Source organism: Lissotriton vulgaris, chromosome 9 (genome assembly GCF_964263255.1).
Source record: "Lissotriton vulgaris chromosome 9, aLisVul1.2, whole genome shotgun sequence".
Classification (NCBI taxonomy): Eukaryota; Metazoa; Chordata; class Amphibia; order Caudata; family Salamandridae; genus Lissotriton; species Lissotriton vulgaris.
Window position 1 is genome coordinate 666,606,121 of NC_141697.1, and position 22,281 is coordinate 666,628,401.

Here is a 22,281-nt window from a genome sequence, read left to right on the forward strand (position 1 = left end):
CTAACGAGCTCGCGCACACTGTACCACCAGAGGGAAGAAATCAGGGCGCAAGTCATACAAGGGTGCCAGTTGGTGACGCTGCGCCGCCTGATACTCAGGCAACCAGGTATCACTCTGGACGAGATCCTAGTGCTTGCAAGCACTAGTTTTCCAACGCACGGGCGGACGAAACGGAAGCGGACATTATCCGGCACACAAACCAATCAGGAGTCTGTCGACCACCAGTGATGAAAGAAGAGAGGGTGGACGCCATTTAAAGATGACCAGAGACACTAAGAGGTAATAGGAGACCACCACAGAAGAGCACATGTGGCAACTGCGGTTGGAATCATCCGCCATATGGTCGATGCTTTGCAAGGGGGAAGATCTGCTCCCAGTGCGGAAAGCTCAACCATTTCACGAAGGTGTGTTGAGGAGGGAGATCAAGAACCAACACTACGGGACAGCGTGGACTGTTGATGGCAGTTAGACAACTGATGCTGGACGACAGGTTGGAGCAAGCGGAAGCCACCTCGCCAGGTTTTGGCCTAGGCGCAGACGACGATCAATCAATCAATAAATCAATCAATCAATCATTTGTAAAGCGCACTACATACCTGCGAGGGTCTCAAGGCGCTGGGGGGTGGGGGGTGGGGGGGGCGCTACTGATCGAACAGCCAGGTCTTGAGTATCCTCCTGAAGGTCAGCAGATCTTGGGTCTGTCGTAGGCTCAGTGGGAGGGTGTTCCATGTCATGGCGGCGAGATGGGAGAAGGATCTCCCACCTGTGGTTGTTCTTCAGATGCACGGGACGGTGGCGAGTGAGAGGTCGGCAGAGCGTAGCTAGCGGTTGAGGATGTAGAAGGAGAGCCGTCTGTTGTGGTAGGCTGGGCCGGTCTTGTGGAGTACCTTGTGTGCGTGGGTGAGGAGCTTGAAGGATATCCTCTTGTTCACGGGGAGCCAGTGCAGGTTTCTCAGGTGGGGGGTGATGTGGCCGTGGCGTGGTATGTCGAGGATCAGTCGTTCCGAGGCGTTTTGGATGCGTTGTATTCGTTTGATGAGCTTGATCGGGGCTCCCGCGAAGAGGGCGTTTCCGTAGTCGAGTCTGCTGCTGTCGAGGGCCTGGGTGACTGTCTTTCTTGCATCTGTCGGGATCCATCTGTAGATCTTGGGGAGCATGCAGAGGGTGTTGAAGCAGGAGGAGGAGACGGCGTTGACTTGCTTGGTCATTGAGAGGGTTGAGTCGAGGATGATTCCCAAGTTGCATACATGGTTGGTGGGTGTCAGGGATGCCCTGTGCCGTCGGCCACCAGGAGTCGTCCCAGGCTGTAGGGTTGGAGCCGAGGATGAGCACCTCCGTCTTGTCCGAGTTTAGCTTCAGGCGGCTGGTCTTCATCCAGTCAGCGACGGCCTTCATTCTTTCATGGAGGTTGGCTTTGGGGGTGATGGGGTCCTTGGTGAGGGAGAGGATCAGCTGAGTGTTGTCGGTGTTTATGTTGAGGTCGTGCTGTCGGGCTACATATGCGAGCGGGCCATGTAAATGTTGAACAGCTTCCGGGCTGAGGGAGGATCCCTGGGGTACGCCGCAGATAATCTTGGAGGCTTTGAAACGGAATGGGGGGCGGCGGACGCTCTGGGTTCTGCCGGAGAGGAAGGAGGTGGTCCAATCCAGACTCTTGTCTCGGATCGCTGCGGCGTGGAGGCATGCACGTAGTGTGCGGTGGCAGACGGTGTTGTAGGCGGCAGAGAGGTCTAGGAGGATGAGTGCTACGGTCTCGCTGCTGTCCAGCAGGGTCCTGATGTCGTCGGTCGAGGCGATGAGAGCAGTCTCGGTGCTGTGGTTGCTGCGGAACCCTGACTGGGAAGAGTCCAGGATTCTGCTTTCTTCAAGGTATCGGGTTAGTTGTCTGTTGACGGTTTTCTCGATGCACTTGGCCGGGAAGGGGAGCAGAGAGATTGCCGGAAGTTCTTGAGGTCTCTTGGGTCTGCCTCAGGTTTTTTGAGTAGGGCGTTGATCTCTGCGTGTTTCCAGAACTCTTTATTTAATTAGGGTTTACAGCAGTAAAGCCATGAACATCCTGCCCCAGCAACCGCTAATGTCAGAATCAGAATACAGAACTAAGAATACTGAATGCAGTCACCAGCACTCCAAGTGTCTCCACTCAGAACACTCCTGACTTCACTCAGAATAGGCTTAACATACAACACTATTGCATTGCAAATACTTGTTAAAGAATGTACAGAAGCCAAGTTAAAGTGCTTAGCTTTCTTTACCAATGTGCAGAAATCTTTATACATCTCCAGCAATATTTTAAAGCGATCAGTATCCTGTACAGAAAATATTATAACGTGCTGAACTTTCCAAAATGTCCAATTTTCTTTAATATCGCACAGACATATTTAATCTGAGCACAGAGATTATTTTAAAGTACATAACGTTCATGTAGAAATCATTCAATAGTGTGTTGCATTCTTTGATACCCAAAGAAATTATTAAGAGAGCACTTCATCCTGTATTAGAACATTACGCCCCTAAAAGGCAGAATGTTCTAATATAGCCTTAGAGCCCTTAGGCTCTAATAGCCATTAACGGCCCGCTCGCTGCCTTGTTAAAGGCCCTCACGGAACTCTGGAACGGGCCTTTAATGGCCGGTAGAGCAGACTCTAAGGATGTAGTAGTGCAGACAAATTATTGAAGTGCCTTTTATTCCATGAAAGAGCAGATATACCTTTTTAAGGAGCTGAAAGTTATTTAATATTGAACATAAGTCACTTTAAAGTAGTAAAAGGCCCATAGGAATGAATGGGGAGTCATTCCTTATTTGCGATTCGCAATTAGCGAATCGCAAATAAGGAAGGAATTTCAAGGGTGCCAGGGTGTCCAAAGGACACCCTGTAGCACCCCTGAAATGGTAATGTACACTGGTGTTGCGCACACACATGTCCAAAGGACATGTGTGTGTGTAACATACAACTTAGAAAAGTCCAAGTTTTTGCTATTTACCACTTAGTTAGACTTCGCGGTAAATAGCGGCCCCAGATTGCGAATTCGCAATTTTAAAATGGTTCATGAATTGCATTTAAGGAATCTCAAATTGAAATTCCTTAAATGCAATTAATCGCAATTTAGCGATTTCTAGAATTGCGATTTTTGCATTTGGGATGATGAACACCAAATGCAAAAATAGCGCTTGCAAAGGGCCAGATTCTCAGAATCTGGCCCTTTGCGAGCCGATTTCGGTTTGATGAATCTGGTTGTAAGTTGTTATAGCACGATGCGTACAAAATGTTGCTTCTATTCTCTCTACATGTCGAATTTTAGGTACTTCTAGCCAGAGAAACACTGGCTTGATGGGGAATGGGGTGAGTTTTGTGTAATGCACACTATGAGTTAATCGCCTCTGGGGGCTTAGGTGGGTTTAGCGGGATGGCTCAGTGTCTGCAAGGTGTGGGATGAGTGTACGGCGGCCAAACACCATCCGTGGCAGTGACATAGTCCCAGACTATTCACCACTGCGCTTGGAATGCTCAGGCGAATTGTACATTTAAATATCCGTTGTTTATGTTTTCACTTTTAACTTGAATTAGCCGATTTTCAGAGGTTCCATTTTATAGTGAGGAACAGAGGGATGAAACAATGGGCCTTGGATAACTGAATGTGGTGACAATGAGAGGCGCGGAATGAATTTCAAACTTTGAGTCGTTCAATACAATGACAATGGTGCACTTTACAATTACAGGTGGCATACCTCAGCATTGCAATGCAGATGCGCCTTAGAAACAATAGGTGGCATACCTAAGCATGACATTCATTGAAGCAGCCCCTCCCCAACTCCTGCTGAGAATGAGAATGGATAGCGATAACCAAGCATTTGCAATGCAATAGGACTCGAATTTACGCAGGACCTATTACATTGGAAACTGGAGTGCGGACGGGCAAGAAGGCACGAACAGGAGTGGGGGGGGGGGGGCGAAAAGTCACGCACTGCGGGAGGGGGCGGGGAGGAGACAGGGAAGAAAATAGTATTTGGAGTAAAGGGGCCAGTAGTCATGGAAGGATACAAATGATAACATGGCCGTCATGAGGAGGGACTAAAAAGCCTCAACCTAATTGGAAGGCAGCATTTAGGACCTAAGCCAATGAAAAAGATGTGCCAATGAAAAAGATGGGCGGAGAGTGGGCGGAGCTTCCATGCTATACTGAATACTGTATGCATCGTAAAGCGAGCAGCGCATGCGCATGCAGGTTAGACTCAACTAAAAATATGAGCGTCAAAAGCGATCTGCTGAGCCAATTGCTGGCATGTTTGATTGGACCAACAGAAGTCAGATTTAGGATTCTGAATGGGGCCAGGTTCAAGAATAGACCCTTAAAAGAGCTATGTCTAAGATGGAGCCAAACTCAGATGACTACAATGCGAAGACAGGGGATGCATACGATTGCTGTACTCCATGTCCCTTGCAATTTCAGAAGTTGACCAAGAAAATACCCATGTGCGAGGATACGAGGCATAGCTGCCAAGGTTTCGGATTGCTTATGTTGCGGCAGGCTGAAACTCCGAGCGTGGGGGCGACTCCGGGGCTCCGCTCCTGTCATTCTAGAGCTGCCCTGCTGCCGCAGGAACTCGCTCTGTGCTCCCTCTCAGAGCTACCCCAGTCCTCATTGACCACTGGGACGACGCGCTGCTGTAAATGCAGTTGCGACTGTCGCGGCCAGTTACCTGCTTTACTCTTAGCGCGCAGGTGGCCAAAATGCGTGATTGATGCATTTTAATACGTGATGCGAACCACCACACTAAAATGCGTTAGTCTAATGCTTGATGCGTGGTACTTGTCAGGACTAGTCCCCTGACCCACAAACGAAATACCTTAGCCTCTCTACAGGTCAAAGCAAACATTCTTTTTTATTTTAAAAAAATGGAAGGAGGGAAAAAATTAAAAAAGAAAGTGAGAACGCTGAGAATGTGCATTATAATACTAGCGCCAACAGAGGAAATGGGCCTGAGGGTAAGAGGCCGGCAAACTAGGCGTGCTCTCCTCGGCTACAAGGACTGCGACTTCTGACACATGGCAGGGAGAATGGGCACTGCTGAGCACATAATGACTGGCCTAACGCAAACCAAAGATGGCAACAAGGAGCGAACTGGAATGCCTCACCCCACAGAGGCTTACATTAGACTCTCAGCTCACTAGCAGACAGGAGCCTATATTCCTTAAATGGAGAACAACAGCTCTGTGAATGCATGTTATAATTCTTGCGATACGAGAGATGCAAGAGTCAAACAACCTAGATGTGCCAGGTAGTCTAACTAAGGCATATTTAGAATGAGTGAAAGGATGTGAATGACATTTTGAGTTAATGGCGCCCGTCTCATCTTCCTCGATACTAGGAGCTTATACTTTGATGCTTGCTAGTTACTGCAGGAAATGCATGATTCTGCACAGTTTCCACACGGGGTAAAACCCCTAATTCCATTTCTTTTAAACACATGTTATCTTCAGGAAAGACAGGCAAAGTCATTAGGCAAGACTGGGGGATCCAGGGGGTGGCATCTATAGGATGTCCACCCCAGGGCAGCTTTGCGTGAATAGTGTACCCCAGGCCTTTGAGTAGCTCCCATTGGTCCTTTTCTATGCAGGGGACGAGGTTTAGATAGCCGTTTGTTTATTCCCCTTAGTGTTTGCGTCATTTTGACGCGTGGTCCTGTTAGGTGGTAGGGGTCTCCTTTTCCTTGTAATAAGTGGCGTAGGGCGTTTATTAGTGAGCTATTTTTTTAGCATGGCAGATTAAGTGGCAGTGGTTAGAGAAGCAATTAGGGTGTTGTGTGAAGTGAGCAGGGAAGTAAATAAGTTACTTACCTGTAACTTTAGTACATCATTATTGGAATCTTTCATAGATTCACATGCTTGAATCATTTCCCGTCGTCAAGATGGGAGTCCCTGGTACATCAAAATAGCAATGCAAAGCTATTACAAACTAGAAACTAGGCTCAGGCCCATTTCAGTTTTGTAACAAATCTACCTTTTTTTGTAAAAGAGACCAAACAAAGCAAACAACCAATCAGATCAGCCTCACCCTCTAAAATCCTCCTGAGAGAACCTCAGACCATCAGATTTTCGTAGCAGTAGTGCCATAGGATTAACAATAGAGGTAAAAAAAAAAGAAGGGTGAGCTTTCCCAGGGAAGGAGGGTGGGTCGCATGTGAATCTATGAAAGATTCCAATACTGGACAATTAAAGTTACAGGTAAGTAACTTATTTTCTTACTCCAGTATTAGAACTTTCATAGATTCACATACTTGAATCAGAGCAGCTAGCTGTTATGAGCACATTTCTTGTCTTGATCTTCTTTAAAATAGTACATAAGCACAGAAGAGAGTAGAAAGAGGAAATCGTCTCCTCGGCCTGGACTCTGTAATACCTCAAGACAAACCTTTAATATTAAGCCTTAACTATACAATTAAACACAAAGAATCATCAGCGCAACAATAGGCATCCTCAGAATGTGCAAAGCTCATATGCAGACAGTATACCAAGAAACAGTACATTTATCAAAGAATATGCAAGGTTTTTAGGAAAGAAAAGGAAGGAGGGATGAAACAGAAAGCTCACCGCTATTGAACAGATTCCTCAGAACTGCTTGGCCCACTGCAGTATCACTGTGTGTCGAAGAATCCGAGCAGTAATGTCTGGTAAAGGTATCGATACTCTTCCAGGTGGTTTCTCTGCAGATGTCCCCCGAATAGGTACCCCACCACAGAGGGCCGTAGAGGAAAAGATTGACCTCGTGGAGTGAGCACGGACCTTTCCTTTGAGGGGTTTTCCAGCCAATTGATGACAGTATTGGATAGAGCTGTAAATCCAATGTATACATGGATTTACAGCTTATACATGTTTATACAGGGGACGACCCTTATGAGAAGCACTATAAGCTACAAAGAGCTGAGGTGACTTTCCAAAGTGCTTAGTTCTTTGGAGATAGAATTTTAAGCAACGCTGAGTAGCCAGAGAATGAAGTGATCTCTCAGCTGGTGTAGTAGGCTGGGGGAAAAAAGTCTTAAGAACCAGAGGTTCATTCAGATGAAAGTCTGAAGGCACCTTAAGGATGAATTTGGAGTTTTTACGAAGAACCACTCTATCATTTTTGAACTGAAGAAAAGGCTCCTGGATAGTGAGTGCCTGCAATTCGCTAACCCTTCTTGCAGATATTAGCGCCACCTTCCATGAAAGGAATTTTAACTCTGCTTTAAGGATAGGTTTGAAGGGATGCTTCATGAGCAGAGCCAAGACCACATTAAGGTGCAATAGTGGTAGAGGAGGTTTGATCGGAGGGAAAACCCTAAAAAGCCCTTTCATAAATTGCTTTATTATTCTCGCTGACCATAGAGAAGGGCCCAAAGATGTTCTTCTTAAACGAGAGATGGTTGCGAGATGAACTGTAATGGATGCGTGAGGTATGCCAGATCTGGCCAATGAAAGGATGTAAGGAAGAATCTCATGAGCCGAATAAGAGAAAGGATAATCTCCCGATTCTTGGCACCAGAGACAGAACCTTTTCCACTTCATTCGGTATGTCTTTTTCGTACTCTGAGCTCGATCTTGAGAAAGAATGTTTCTACACTCCGTGGACAGATTCAGGTTGAGAAACTCTCTGTAATCAGGAGCCATGCTGACAATTGAAGATATCTGGGATCAGGATGCAGCAGTTGGCCCTGGGACATTGTCAGCAATGATGGGATAGGATCCAAGAGAATCGGTTGTTCCACTGACAGAAGAAGAAGCTCTGTGTACCAATACTGGCGAGGCCAAGACGGTGCTATGAGGATCATCTTGCAGGGTTCCGCCTGCATCTTCATGAGAAGCCTTGGCAGAAGAGGAATGGGGGAAAGTGTAAACAAAGGCGCCTGACCATGCCACCGAAAACGTATTCCCCTAGGATCCTGGATGGTGATGCCAGCTTGCGAAGCACCAGCATTTCTTGTTTTACGGTGTTTCGAAAAGATCTATGGATGGCTTGCCCCATAGCCGGAAGATGTTGTTCAGTGACTTCTGATCTAGCTCCCACTCGTGGCAGACCAACTTTAGTCTGCTTAGTGTATCTGCCGTCTCGTTGAGATTTCTTGGAAGATGCTCTGCTTCCAGCGAAACCCCATAGTGGATCGCCCATTCCCGAATACTTAGAGCTTCTAAGGACAACAGACAGGACGTTGTGCCGCCCTGTTTGTTGTTGTAATGCATGGTCATCGTATTGTCTGTCCTGATGAGGACCGACGAGTTTCTGGCCCTTGCAAGAAATGCCTGTAGGGCCAAATGAATTGCTCTTAGCTCCAGCAAGTTGACATGCAGAAGACGATGATGCTGTTGCCAATGGCCACTTATTTGAAGGTCTTGTAAGACTGCTCCCCAACCCTCTAGAGATGCATCTGTTGTAATTATCCATGGAGCTGGGGTGGCCAGAAAAGAGAGACCTTGAGAAAAGTTTGCTTGGTGAGTCCACCATGAAGTAGCTTGCCTCATTGGTGACGTTACCGTGACCATGTCCTCGAAAGATTGTTCCACTTGAAGCCACTGTAAGTCCAGTTGCTCCTGAAGAGGCCGCATCCGCAGCCTGCAGTGGGGTATCAGAGGAAGGCAGGATGACATGGATCCCAGAAGGGATTTGTAGAGGCAAACTGAAAGTGACTTTCTTTTTAGAAGTAGTGGAGCCATTGACACAAGCTTGGCCTGTCGTTCTATTGATGGAAATGCTCTGTTCAGGGCCATGGCAAATATGGCTCCCAGAAAAACGGCGTTCTTGGAAGGACGCAAGTTTGACTTGTTCCTGTTGAGGGTAAGACCTAGATCTCTGAATAACCTTGTGCAGGCTGTCACAGATTCCCTGGCTGACGCATTTGAAGGAGCTTTTATCAGTCAGTCATCTATGTAGGGAAATACCTGGTGCTGTTGGCTTCTGAGGAAGGATGCTACAGGAGCCAGACATTTTGTAAAGATCCTTGGTGCCGATCTGAAGCCGAAAGTGAGAACTTTGAAATGGTAGTGGCTCCTGGCTACCACAAAGCAGAGGAACTTCCTGTGCGATGGATGAATGGGAACATGGAAATAAGCGCCCTCTAGGTCTAAAGTGAATTTAGAAGCAGAAGTATGTCCTGTAAGAAGAGCGTTTGAAATGATTGCTTGATGAGATAGGCGATGAGCGCCCTCAGATCCAGGATAGGATGCCACTTTTCAACAGTCTTTCGAACCAGAAAAAAACGGGAGTAGAACCTTTTCCTCTCTGAGAGAACGGGACTTGTTCTATTGCCCCCTTCTGTAACATTACTTGGACTTCTAGGAGCAGGGGACGTGGATGTTTTGTGACGTGCATGCGAGGAGGGATAGGTGGAGGAGGTTGAACAAATTGCAATATATGGCCAAATTGAACTATGTTGAGCACTGATTGATCCGTTGTTATCTTTTGCCAGTTTTGTAAGCACAAAAAAATCCTTCCCCCTACAGGTGTATGGTGTTGGGAAAGAACAGTGTCCGGAGCCGGCAAGCTGCTATTGACATTGTGAAGGATCCTTCCCCTGGCGACCTGCTCTCCTTCTGGGTGCCGATTTAAAAAAGGCTGCAGATTTACCTTGTCACTGACTGTATTGCGGGTGATAAGATTGCGCTGCAGACGTATAGGAGAAATATTTGTTTTGCTGAAATCCTCCTCTGTTCAAGGGTAGCCCCCTTCCCTGAGCTCCTCGAAAGGGAACCTTACGGTACTGGAGCGTCCCAACGACTTCGCCGTGTCTGTGTCCTTTTTTATATCTTGGAGAGCATCATCCACATGCTTTCCAAAGAGAGCGTCCCCAACAAAGAAAAGATCAAATATCTTGTTCTGGACCTCTGGTCTGAATGGGGTTGCTCTAAGCCAACTCTGTCCAAGATCGAAAAGCCATTGTAGCGATGTCTATCGCACAGTCTATGACCTCTGAGGAAGCTTTCTCTCCTTCCTGGAGGATCTTCTTGGCCTCAGACTTGCTTTCCTCTGGGAGTTGGTCGATGTAAGGGGAAAGGTCATACCACATCTGCCGGTTGTAGCGGCTCAAAATGGCTAAAGCATTAGCTGCCCTGACCACTAAACCTGACATAGAAGAAAATGTCTTACCTGTGTTGTCCAGGCGTCTACCTTCCTTGTCCGGAGGTGTAGTTAGAGGGCTGCTGGATTCTTCGACTTTCGCTGCCCCGCCTGCAATATTACAGAGTTTGATTTTAGATGACTCACCAGGCAAGCCAGAGTATCTTCTGGGGCCTTATATGGTTTCTCCAATCATTGAAGGACAGGAACCACCGTGGCCGTGGTCTTCATGACCTTAAGACCCTCATCCCATTAATAATTAATAATGGGGATAGCCCGCACCAACTTCTTAAAAGGCTCCTGAAAGTCATATAAAAAACACTTGGTCCGCGAAGTTGGCATCCACAGATCAAACCTCTTGGCTGCCCTTTCTAATAGGTTGTGGAAACCACCTATGTCTCCCGGTGGAGAATCCATGGGAACCGGTGAAGGAGAAGGAGTGGGAACAACATAGTCATCCCATCCCCCCTGTTGGTTTGGAAGATCTATGTCCCCCTGATGGGCATACAAGGTATCCTGGTGACAGACAATAGGTGGCTTTGGTGGAGGGTCCGTTAATGTATGCAAGGATGGTGGTGCCTGAGTAGTGGAAGGCACTGAGTGTTGTCTCGGGGGAACTGGTGCCTGATTCAAAAATCAAGGACGGCATTGGAAAACTTTTCTTGTAATCCAACAGCATGAATTGCAAGTCAGAAATTAAAGAGGAAGGCAGGCAGACTACTTCTTCCTGATATCCACCATGGTATTCCTAGGGAGGATTATAGTAATGTTCCCCCTTATAGCCCTATTCAAAAATCGTCCTCCTGGCACTTAACGTTCAATTCGCAAAACCAAAACGTCCCTCATCGTCTGATTCCTCCTCTTCCAGGAGATGAGAAGGTAGTAGAGGAGTTACCTTGCTAGGTAAAGTGACTTCAGGAGTTATATGACGCTTCCTGTCTTTATCTCCATTAATTATTTCCTCCCGTCGTCGAGGTCATCAACGGTATTATCGACGATGAAGATATCGCCATCAACAGCTCTGTAGACGATACTGTCGTCATTACCGTCATTGCTGTCATTGTCATCACTGCTGTTGTCGTCGCATCTGTTCTTGTCGCCATCGTTCTTGTCGCCGTCGTCATCTTTGCCGTCGACATCGATAGCTTCGTCGTCACTACCCCGTCGGTTCCCTTGTCAATGGTTGCGGAACTGTCGACACCAGAAGAGCTCTCGGCGACGATCCCATTGTCGAGTTCAAGGCTGAGAAGACTGTCCTTTGCCTACAAGAACCTCTCTCCGGGTCGACGATGTCAGTGACGGTTTCTTCACCGACGATGACGTCAACAGGTTCGTCGACGACGGTGGTTTCTTTGATGGTTTTTCCTCAAGAGGAACAGAAGAAGGTTTCTTGAATGTTTTCCTTCCTTCTGGAGGGGAAGAAGGAGGAACCGGGCTCGCCTTCTGTGCTCCACCATCTCCTGTTAAAAGTCCTTTCCTCTCCTTTTCACCTCGGTGAGGAGATTTAGACGGACTAAGCCTGTCAGACCCATGAGAGGTCTTTTTAGAGGCTTTTTGAGGGAGCTCCTCTGGAGAAAGGGGTTCAGATCTTCACCTCTTTGTAGATCTTCTAGAAGACAAAGCAGATGAGGCCTCATCACTGTCATCACTAGAAACAGGATCCCTCCTGGATTTTAACTTCTAGAGCCAGATAAGGAGACGTCCCTCATGATCTCTCAGTTTTAGTGGAAAAGGTACGACATACCTTACAATCCTTGACTCTGTGGTCGGGATACAGATAGTATATACAGTCCTTATAAGGATTGTCCGTATGAAGCCTCTTCTTATAGCAAGTGGCACAAGCTCTAAAAAGGCCCTTTTTCTCCTTGTCTGCCATTAGGAATCAAGTTGTAGAGTAATTTGTGTGAAAAATTAGCTGTAGATATCTCTTAAGAGAATAGAAAAAGGAATAACTGAGCAGAGCTCAGTGGAGACTCCCTAGCACAATGTGCAGTAAAAAACCTGAAGGTCTGAAGTTCTCTCAGGGGGTTTCTAGAGGGTAAGGCTGATCTGATTGGCTGTGTGCTTTGTTTGATCTCTTTTACGAAAAGAGGTAGATATGTTACAAAGCTGAAATGGGCCTGGGCCTAGTTTCTAGTTGGTAATAGCTTTGCGTTGCTATTTTGATGTTTAGGGGACTCACATCGGGGAATGATTCAAGCATGGACTGGAGTAACAACTTTTACAGCCTGGGGTGCTATCGCAGGCATGGAGGGGGGGGCATGTCACGTGGCACGTTGTGGACAAAACATACTGCGGCCAGTGGGATTGCAGCTGCTGTCCTAGCATGTTCGCCGCCACAAAAAAACATAGAAATTCCAAAGTGCTCATTGTCTAGGGGAAGCAAGTGTAAAGCGGCGGTAGGAGCTGCAGAAGGGAAGGTGGTTGTATACTTACCAAATGAAGAGCAACCAGCGAGTGAGGTAGCAGGAGGCAGAAGCCATGCACGTACACATGTTGCTATAGGAAAACGCCCAGAAAATGAAAATCTGGCCCCAGGGGATATAGTTCTGCCATGTGGGAGTGGCACACAATGTGCTGTGTCAGCCCCACCTGCGGGCTGCTCAGTTTATAGAATGAGCCAGCAGGAGGCAGCAGAGTGCTTGCATGTGTCCAGCGCTAGCACTCAATCTAAAAACCAATCTAAATCTGAAAGAGCCCTGACTGCCTTTACATGTTCTTTTCAGGGGATATTTTGAAAGGTCCAGCTGAGGCAAGGCTGTTGTTTAGAGAAGGAAAGGTGGCAGAACATGATGAGAAGTGTGTGATACAGGCACTAGAGCAATATTTATCAGTCAGTCAAGGAGAAGGTGTTCAGCTGGGACTTATAGAGACAGGCAGTGTGGTTTTTAAAGGTCAGAGTGAGCTCAAAGGTGTTTCCCTGCAGGTAAATGGGTGTGGGTCTCTGAAGAGGCTGAGAAGACCAATAGAGAAGCAGGTCAGGCAGGACACAGGACCACAATCCCTGCAGGTTATGGCGGCTTGGAGGGCGACAGAGGGAGGATACTCAATGGCAACAATAGATGCAGTAATGATCAAACGGTTGGGTTTGCAGCGACCTGAGTTCGACCGTCCTGATGAGAGGTAGAGGTTGGTGCAGCCATACTGCCAGCACGGGAGAAGAAGATTTCATCGGTGCTGCGTCAATGCTCTAAAAAAGTTGATTTGAATTATTTTGATGGTGGTGTGGCTGATGGGGAATGTCCGGTGTGAGTAATGCATATCCTGAGGGGCAAATGGAGTGGGGATTGGACTGTGAGGATGACTAAGAGGATTGGAAGAAAGGGAAATACTGTGTTGGCAAAATCATAAAGAGGTCAAGAAAATCAAGGGTGAAAACAAAGGGAGGGCAGCGAGGGATGCTAAATTTATTTCAAAGAGTCATATTTTACAGGTTAATGATTCATACTGAGCCTTTTGAGCAGCAGCATGATTCGCTTTGGTGCGGTGCCTGCAGATGTAGGGGAGTGATTCCTTCACTCCAAGGGTGATTACTTTGGGATTCCTTGATGCCCACAGGTCTGTTGAAGATCCTGGATGAAACCCAGAAAACGAAGTAGTAATATACCACTGTACTCCGCATGCTTTTTTCCTGCATACAATTACAGCGTGGTCGTTACAACGCTGCGTTGTGATAATGGATATCTTTACCCCGGAAGCCATAACAATGACTTACTCTAGGGGTGGCGCTGGATGTTGGAATAGTATAATTTACTATTTAAAATTCAGTATGTGCAGCAGTGGGGAAGGTGTTGGATTTCAAATCCAACACCTTATGCCCCATCCGCAAGTCGTTATTCCAACTTGCGGTGAAATGGTATGCATTGTTACAACACGGTTATGGTAACAACAGCGTTGTAATTGCCTGCGGATAAAAGGGATTGCAGTAAACCATATTACCATGAAGTGGACTTGCAGAACACCGAGACCAGGAGCAGCAGGAGTCTTCCGTGATGCAGTCTCGATTCCAGGCAAAGCCCAACGAAGTCCAAGTCTCCAGACGGTCAAAGAGTGACATGGCTTCAAGCTTGAGTCTTGCCCCACGATGAATCTGAGGACCTACCCACAGGTAAGCCCTTTAGACCCTAGGAAAGGGGTTAGGATGACTCATGGGTCCCTCCCAGAGGTGGGGCTGGACAGAGGGTAGGATACCCCCATGTCCGTTGTCCAGGTTTGTGCCAGAGCTGGAGCCAAGGGCTCCCAGAACTGGTTCTAACTAGAGTATATAAGTAGGGCACCACGTGTGCCCTTTAAATCAGTGGAGGTACCAAAGTAGTCAAATTAAGGGAGTAAGCACAGTAACTGGGGTACTGATTAGCAGGATCCCAGTCAGACTAATAAAAAACACATACTGACACCAGCAAAAAGTGTGGATAACCATAAAAACAGATCCTACTTTCCTACAGATACATTTTATTAATTAGTTAAAATCTAATTTCCTAAGTAGTAGCAGACCCCCTGAGGAGGCTTCGTGGACCCCTAGAGGTCCCCAGACCACTGGTTGGGAACCACTGACCACCATGCAAAAAAAAAAACATGTTCTTATAAATATGTTGCTTCTGCTGTTCATTTTAGAAAAACTCGGTGACCTGAATATTACCTTAGGTGCTAGCCCTGGCAGGAGGCATTATGACTTACCATCTCAACTATAATACGCTACTACATCATTTCGTTTTTAGAGGTGACTAGAGATGTCACAAACTGCCTGAAATACTGAAATTAGAGATCAGCTTTTGTACACGGGTTGTGGCTTCTCATGCATTATAAAACTAAATACACGGTTCTGAACATGGCAACACAGTGTATAATGCTTGGCGCACGGACCCAGTTCTCAATGCAAACGTCAATCATTTAGCATATTTTTATGTTGCATCCCACACAGGAAAATGAACTCGCTCTATAACATTTTATGCAATCAAGTCCTTACTTGGTTTTGTCCGTTGATCAATCCTTGTCTGTGTTCACCTATAAGACAGATACATTTGAATTGCTTTTCATGGGAAATGCAGCCTTCAAACAGTTAAAACTATACAAGTAGCAAACAAGAAGAGAAAAAATAGTCAGAAAAACATCAACCTAATTGGAATTTAGCAGATACACACCTATATGTCATTTGTGAGAAAGAAGGACAGAGCCAATAATTGTCTGGATGATTATCTGACATTATTGAGAAGGAGTACATTGTCAATCAGTTCAAGGTTACAGCTGAAATTTGCACACAACACTATGGAAAATGTTTACAGCCAGGACTGCTAAAGAGGAGGAAAACAGGAGGCAACTGAAAAACAAAATTAATCTTGAGAGGTTGATCCCATTGAAGACAAAGCTACACGTCTAGAAAGGGCACATGGTTGACTTTTTAAGCAGAAGAAAATGATCAGATGATTCCAAAATGGAGAGTCGAAATAGAAAATGCTATCCCACTGATGCAATTCCACCTGTTGGGAACTAACTGAAGGATGTGTTCGTCCGAGTGCAAGCATCTAGTTGGAGCATAATAAATGTTCCTGGTCCGAAAGCACAAGGGTCCTGTGCACTAGAAGGCCAGTTGGACGATGTAGAGAACCTGAAACTGAAAGATGTATGGTTGACCTTACAAAGACTTACAGCAAGCCTGACAGGCCTTTTCTACAGCCTATTTTAGCAGCCATTGGCATAATGTAGTCTGGCCAGAACACTGGATGCAACTACCATGGCCCTGAGAAACCGGGGCTTAAAAGGAAGTAGCCATTTAATATGCACAGCTGAAAAAAGCCACGAGAAGTTTTCACCTTAATCTGGGTTTTCACAGACAGGTGTTTATCAGAAGAAAAATAAGATTAACTCTGCCCAAAGGTCAGTGCATTGGGTCCATGTGGATATCCCATAAAGCGGTGTGTCACAACTTATTTCTTCTGTAAATTAAGACCTCAGTCATACCAGTATTGCAGTTTAGTGGGCTTGTACTCATCCAACCTTGAATGATGGCAAGGTAGGCCTGAATCATTAGCTGGAACACTTTGTAGAGGAGGTCCAAACACAAGATCAACTGAGTGCCTTCTGCATAAGAAGCAGCTTGTAATCCAAAGGATCAAATCCGACTTGCAATAAATATCAAAAAGGATGGAAGAGAAGGAAGAAGAGTACAGAGCACTGCAAGTGACCATTCTTGACTTAGATCTAATGGGGGAAGACCCAAAGACTGTATCCATTTGGACAGGAATGAAGAGAACTGTGAAAGAGCAACACCCTGAAGGCCAGCTGCTGCTTGCTGGTGGATCTAAAAGTTATGGTCCACAGTATGAAAAGGGGCCAAAATATTTAATGAGATCAGACCTGCTGGGGAACCTTTGTCACTACCAAGCCTCAGACAATTCAATAATACTGTGACTAACACGGTCTCCATGTCACATTCAGTGATGAAAACGCATTTAGGCAGGGTCAAGAAGGCCAGAGAGCCAGCAGCAAGCTGTATGGCTTTGAAGGCCAGAAAACCAGCAGCAAGCTATATGGCTTGACCCACCAAGGTTAGCACCAAAGGTAATCCATCAGCATCCCACGTGGAATCAGGGCAGATGGGCGCAGATGGTCTTGTCTTTTGCATACCTTTGGTGCAGTCTCTAAATAGCTACCTTCAAATACCCACCAGCTGCCATGCTTTAAATGCACTAAGACAGATGGAGGATACACAGGCTCTAACTTGATCTTTGGTTAAATACTTACAAAAACGAAAGCCTAATTATAATGGCAGTTCTCAGTTAGATCGGACCTGCAGTAGTTGAGTAGCTGGAGAATATGGATGATCCAATGTGATTTCTAACTGGCATAACATGTAAGTAAGCATACTACGAGACCTACCCACTTTACATGTATTTCTTTTGGAAACCTCAAGGCAAATAGTGAGAGGACTCAAACCATTGTATGCCGATTTAATTCAGTACCTTAACAGGCGATTAGCCACACTTTTAAGGTTTTATATGGTTGGTAAACCACATCAACTCCATTAAAAACTTAACTAAGGGTTCTCCAATTAATTCTGACCATGTGAGGACACGCACAAAATGAAAGGTTGAAAGTGTGGTGAGGGCTGCAGCGGAGTAAATAATCATGTTGAGCGGTGTCAAGAGAAGGCAGCATCATGGGAAGGCAGCAAGATGGGGAGTGCAGTTAATGACATTTAGCATATGGTTTGGCAGTACAAATATACACCCAGCCTTGACCAAGTGTTGAGGAAGAGTTGTTGGCCTCCAGCTTGTCCCCATGGAAAGGGCTCTCTGGCATCCAATCACCCCAATAGATAGATCCCTACCCAGGTGGTGACTAGGAGCAAAGTATTCGATTGATGTTTTTCCTTTAGCAATCACCCAGGCAGTCAGATGCCTCAGTGTCCCCAAGCATTAATAAGCATAACCGGCCCACAACAGAAATTCATTCCCCCTCACAGAAAGTGTAAAGGCGGTTTTGTGACACATTGCCTGTTTTGCGGAGCTGTGGTGGTGGCACAACATTGTTAGAGGCTCCTGACGTTGGCTAGACCTAGGTGGTGTGACACACACTGTTGATCAATGGGAGGATGCTGGTGGTGGTTTGGTTAAAAACATATCCTAGGTATTACACATTTATAAAAACACCCTAAAATAATTGCATTATTATTTTAGGGTGTTTAGGGTGTTTTTATAAATGTGTAATACCTAGGATATGTTTTTAACCAAAAATGAAAAAAGAGCAATTTATGGTAAATCTTTTGTTTGTGCATTATATAGTGCTAGAGACCATTTCTATTATATGGGTGTGTTTTTGTGTAATTAATACACTATTTGATTGAGTTTGAGTGTTGTCCACCAAGGGATTTCCCCTTCTTTTTCACTTTTTGCAAGTGCCCTAATCCCCTGGTGTGCTAAGGGGTCTCTCTCAACCATTTACGCAGACAAAATTGCCATACTGGACACAGCTGTGTGTAGCACTGAGGGGAAATGGATACCTGCGTGAGCAGAATCAACGAATCAATGGCTTGTAAAGCGCGACTAATCACATGTAAGGGTCTCAAGACACTGGGGGGAGGAAGGGGGGCTGCTGGTCCCTCGAAGGCACTGTGGTTCAGTCAAATAGCCAGGTCTTGAGGTCCTTCCTGAATTGAGACGTGACAGTGATTGTCTGAAGTGGAGAGGCATGGTGTTCCAGGTCTGTGCTGTGAGGTAGGAGAAGGATCTGCCTCCGGCTGTGGTCTTGAGGGTACATGGGACGGTAGCCACAACAGTTGGGCAGAGGAAAGGTCTCTGGTGGGTACGTGGAATGCAAAATTTTGGTTGAGGTACATAGGTTCCGCATTGTGTTGGGCTTTGTAGGCGTGTGTGAGGAGCTTGAAGGGGATCTTTTGGTGACTAGGAGCCAGTGGAGGTCTCTTAGGTGGCGAGTGATGTACCCTGAACCACAACCAGCCTGAAAGGTTACCCACCATTTGTCACCACCAGACACGTTTCTGGACCCCTGGGTAGAGAACCTTTGCTCTCTGGGTCCAGAAACAAAGCCCATCCTGGGCAGAGGTGAGATGCCTCCTTCCCCAGGATGGGCTGGGAACACGAAGGGGAAGCTTCAATGGCCTTCCTTCTTTGTAAGCTGTTCCTACCTTTTGCTGCCCCCAGCCAGATCTGCCCCCCACTTTAGGTGGGAAAATCAGCTAGAAAACCAAGATAGGAGGAGATGTGTGCCCACCTTTGACAACCCCACCCCTTAGGTGGGGTAGGCGAGATGAAGCACACATCTCAGTCCCCTCCATCTTGAAGATGAGGGGAACCCAGCCAATTAGCGAGAGGCTCATGCCCTCTCCCACTGGAGGGTGGCATAACAGGGAGTGTACTCACCGCATCAAAGGGATCCATTGGTACCGGCTTGCACGCCCCTTAACACCCTTAAATTTAGTATTTTGGGGCAACCCTGAACCTTGCCTGCTCGTATTCAAGGAAGAAAGAAGAAGGACCAAAGAGCGGTGCTGCCCCAGGAAGAAGAGGACACCTACTACTTTTGCCCCAGCTGTACCGGCCTGTCCTGACTTTGACCTGCCTACAGCTAGAACCCCAGCGAGTCCAGCAGCCCTCAGAGCCCGGAGGACCTGCCCTGCAACCATCTGTAAGACTCTGTATACCATGACCACTGGATTTGCCAACCCAAGACTCACTCACAGAATCTAGATCCAGGCGACTCCGCGATTTTGCACCACTCTGCACCCGCCCCCCACAGCCCGAGTTTTAATGACCCAACACCATGAGGTGATCTCCCGAGCTATATTGACCTGGGATATGGTGAACTCGGACCTCCCTCAAGCTTCAAGCAGAAGCCTGCGACCTCAACCTGAAGCCATGACCATGACCAGAGCCGGTAAGAAGAACCAGATGCCAGAAGACACCCGCACTTGACTCCCCATGGCCTTGGGTGGCCCAACCGAAGGTGTCCAGGCATTCCCCAAGAACGCAACTTACCTCTACAGCTGGTGGTCGCCTTCAGGAAGTCCACCTCACTTTACGAACTGAAGGTCTCCAATGCCACCCACAGGGTCTCGATGTCTTCTTGGCCCACTCCACCGGACCGCCCCTGTGCCGCTGGTGGTGCAGATCCTCTGCTGATCACTTGCCCATGCAGTGCTGACCTTAACCCCTGGAGCTTTGCTTCAAAACCTGAGTGGTCTGCTCGTAACCAGTCCCTGACCTAAGGCCCCCCTTAGCCCCATTGGCTAACATTGGGCCTCTACACCCTGTCCCAGCCGCCCCAGTGCCGCTGGTGGTGCAACTTGAGTGCCTACCTAAACGTTGAGAAACCTTGGTCCTGATCCCCTTGACGAAGTAAGGAGCTACGGGTGGGGGTTTAGTGGGACTGAACATCTACAAGATGTGGAGATAGACTACCGTACTGGGTGTGCAGTTACACAGACAAAGTATATATGTGATCGCTTACCTTAATTTTGACTATGGTTGATGGTATATGCGTATTTAGCGTGCACTGGAACATCTCCACTCTAATCCAGGCATTTGTCTGCGGTCATGACCCTTACAACTGTGTGAAATGACACTATGAGTTGCTTCTGGATTTATTGATTTTCCCCTTCTATATACATCACATAATCATGCCAATTTATAACACCATTATGTATATATTTTGTCTCCTTATGGAGTTTGAATACAGGGGGTCACTTCCAACACTTCGCAAATTCTAGCGATTTGTTTGGTGAAACTCTGTGAGTGAGATTTTCTTGCGCAGCATTAGTGGGCGCATTTGATTGAAACAGATTTTGGTTATGGTAAAACGTTTTCCTGTGTGTTATGTGGTGTGGACACAGTTACAGGATGATTAGTCCGATTAGGACGCGATGCTTGAAATATTATACCAATAGGGTACTGTGAGCATTGAGGTGGTGGGTGGATGCGGTGTAAAGAGTGAATAAGCACTGAAGGGTTCGGATTTTCCACTCCTTGATACTTTGTGGAGGATCAAATGGCAATCTAGTCATAATTCTCTCCCATCTGTGTGCTTTTCCCACAAATTACGAAGTGTGCGAAAAATAGGGAAGCCCATGTTGGAAGGAATGCATTCCATAGATACCTAAGGCAGGATCAGAGGGTAATACGTTTTGGGATCCGGAGGGTCCTGCTGAATGCCGGAATGATCGACACTGTAGGCATGATTTAAATGGCAGAAACATGTCGACACCTTGGCAGTAAGGAGGGGTGAAGGAATCTTAATCTTTTCCTATCACCACCATCCTTCACGTTTTTATACCTAGCCGGATGGCCCAGGAATAAAGTTTTGAGGGGGTACACATCCAAGCTAGTTTTAACTTTCATTAGCTGCGCTTTTCATCGGTGATCCCAAATTTTCATTGTTTGTATTGTTTTCCCCTCCCCTTTGCTCTACCCTAGGCATTGGTCTGAGTACGGGTGTTAGTAAGCACGCCCAGTGATGAAGCATGTCACAATTTTGTGAGTGAGGGCAGTTCTTTTTCACTGAGCACGTGCCACCTTTCATTATCCACTTTTCTACTTCTTTCTTTGTGTAGGGGACTATGTACTATGCCTTCGTTCTAGGATCGCAGAGTACATGCAGAAACAACCAAGAATCTTGAGGATAGCCAGGAGCTCCAGAAGCTCTGGTATGACCAAAAAGCGGCACTGGTAGAATTCCAACTAGGGCAACCGGTGTGGGTTATAGAGCCAGTGGCACCAAGAGCTTTCCAGGACAAATGGAGTGCCCCATACCTTATCCTAGAGAAAAGGAGTGAGGTCACTTACTTGGTGGACCTGGGCACTAGCAGGTCCCCCAAAAAGGTGATACATGTTACCCGCCTAAGACTCTTCTGTGACAGGGCTAATGTGACTATGTTAATGGTTACTGATGAAGACCAGGAGACAGAGAGTGAACCTATCTCTGACCTCCTCTCTTACAGCCCCCAAGATGGGTCAGTAGATGGAGTTGTCTACTCAGACACACGCTCTGCCCAACAGCAGGCTGATCAGAGACAGGTCATGCAACAGTATGCACAGCTCTTTTCCTTGACCCCTGGTCAGGCTCCATGGTGTACCCATGATGGGGACACCGGAGACAGCTCGCCTGTCAAAACAGACATTTATTGCCAATCTGACCAAGTCAAGGAAAGCATAAAGGCTGAAGTCAGCAAGATGCTGGAGTTGGCGGTCATTGAGCCTTCTTAGAGTCCCTGGGTCAGCCCAGTGGTTCTAGGCCCAAACCTCATCTACAGGGTGGAAAGAAAGAAATTAGGTTTTGTGTGGACTACAGAGGCCTCAAGGCTGTCACCAAGACAGATGGACACCCCATCCCCAGAGTTGATAAATTGATAGATAAGTTAGGGACTGCCAAATACTTAAGTTTATAAGACTTAACTGCAGGGTACTGACAGATTGGCATGGCCCCTGGAGCAAATGAAAAGACAGCATTCTCTACACCAGATGGGCAATTACAATTCACTGTGATGCCTTTTGGTCTAAATATTGCTCCTGCCAACGTCCAAAGGTTGGCGAATAAAGTCCTTGATGGGCTGGAAGGCTTTAGTGTTTTTTGATTATATTGGGGTGTTTAGCTCTTCCTGGCAGGATTGCCCAGTCTAGCTGGGGAAGGTTTTGTAGACCCAGCAAGCTGCAGGCCTATCAAGACATCCAAGTGCCAGATAGG

General features: G+C 46.7%; 1 protein-coding gene across 2 annotated transcripts in view; it reads right to left on the reverse strand.

Annotated features, from left to right (window-relative positions):
• The window catches only part of KLC3 (kinesin light chain 3), an 819,433-nt gene that overhangs the window by 25,238 nt on the left and 771,914 nt on the right, over positions 1-22,281 (reverse strand). For both annotated transcript variants that reach the window (XM_086938378.1, XM_086938377.1), the window contains exon 10: positions 15,053-15,090. In XM_086938378.1, the coding sequence (XP_086794504.1) occupies positions 15,053-15,090 (38 nt within the window). The remainder of the gene's footprint in view (positions 1-15,052; positions 15,091-22,281) is intronic.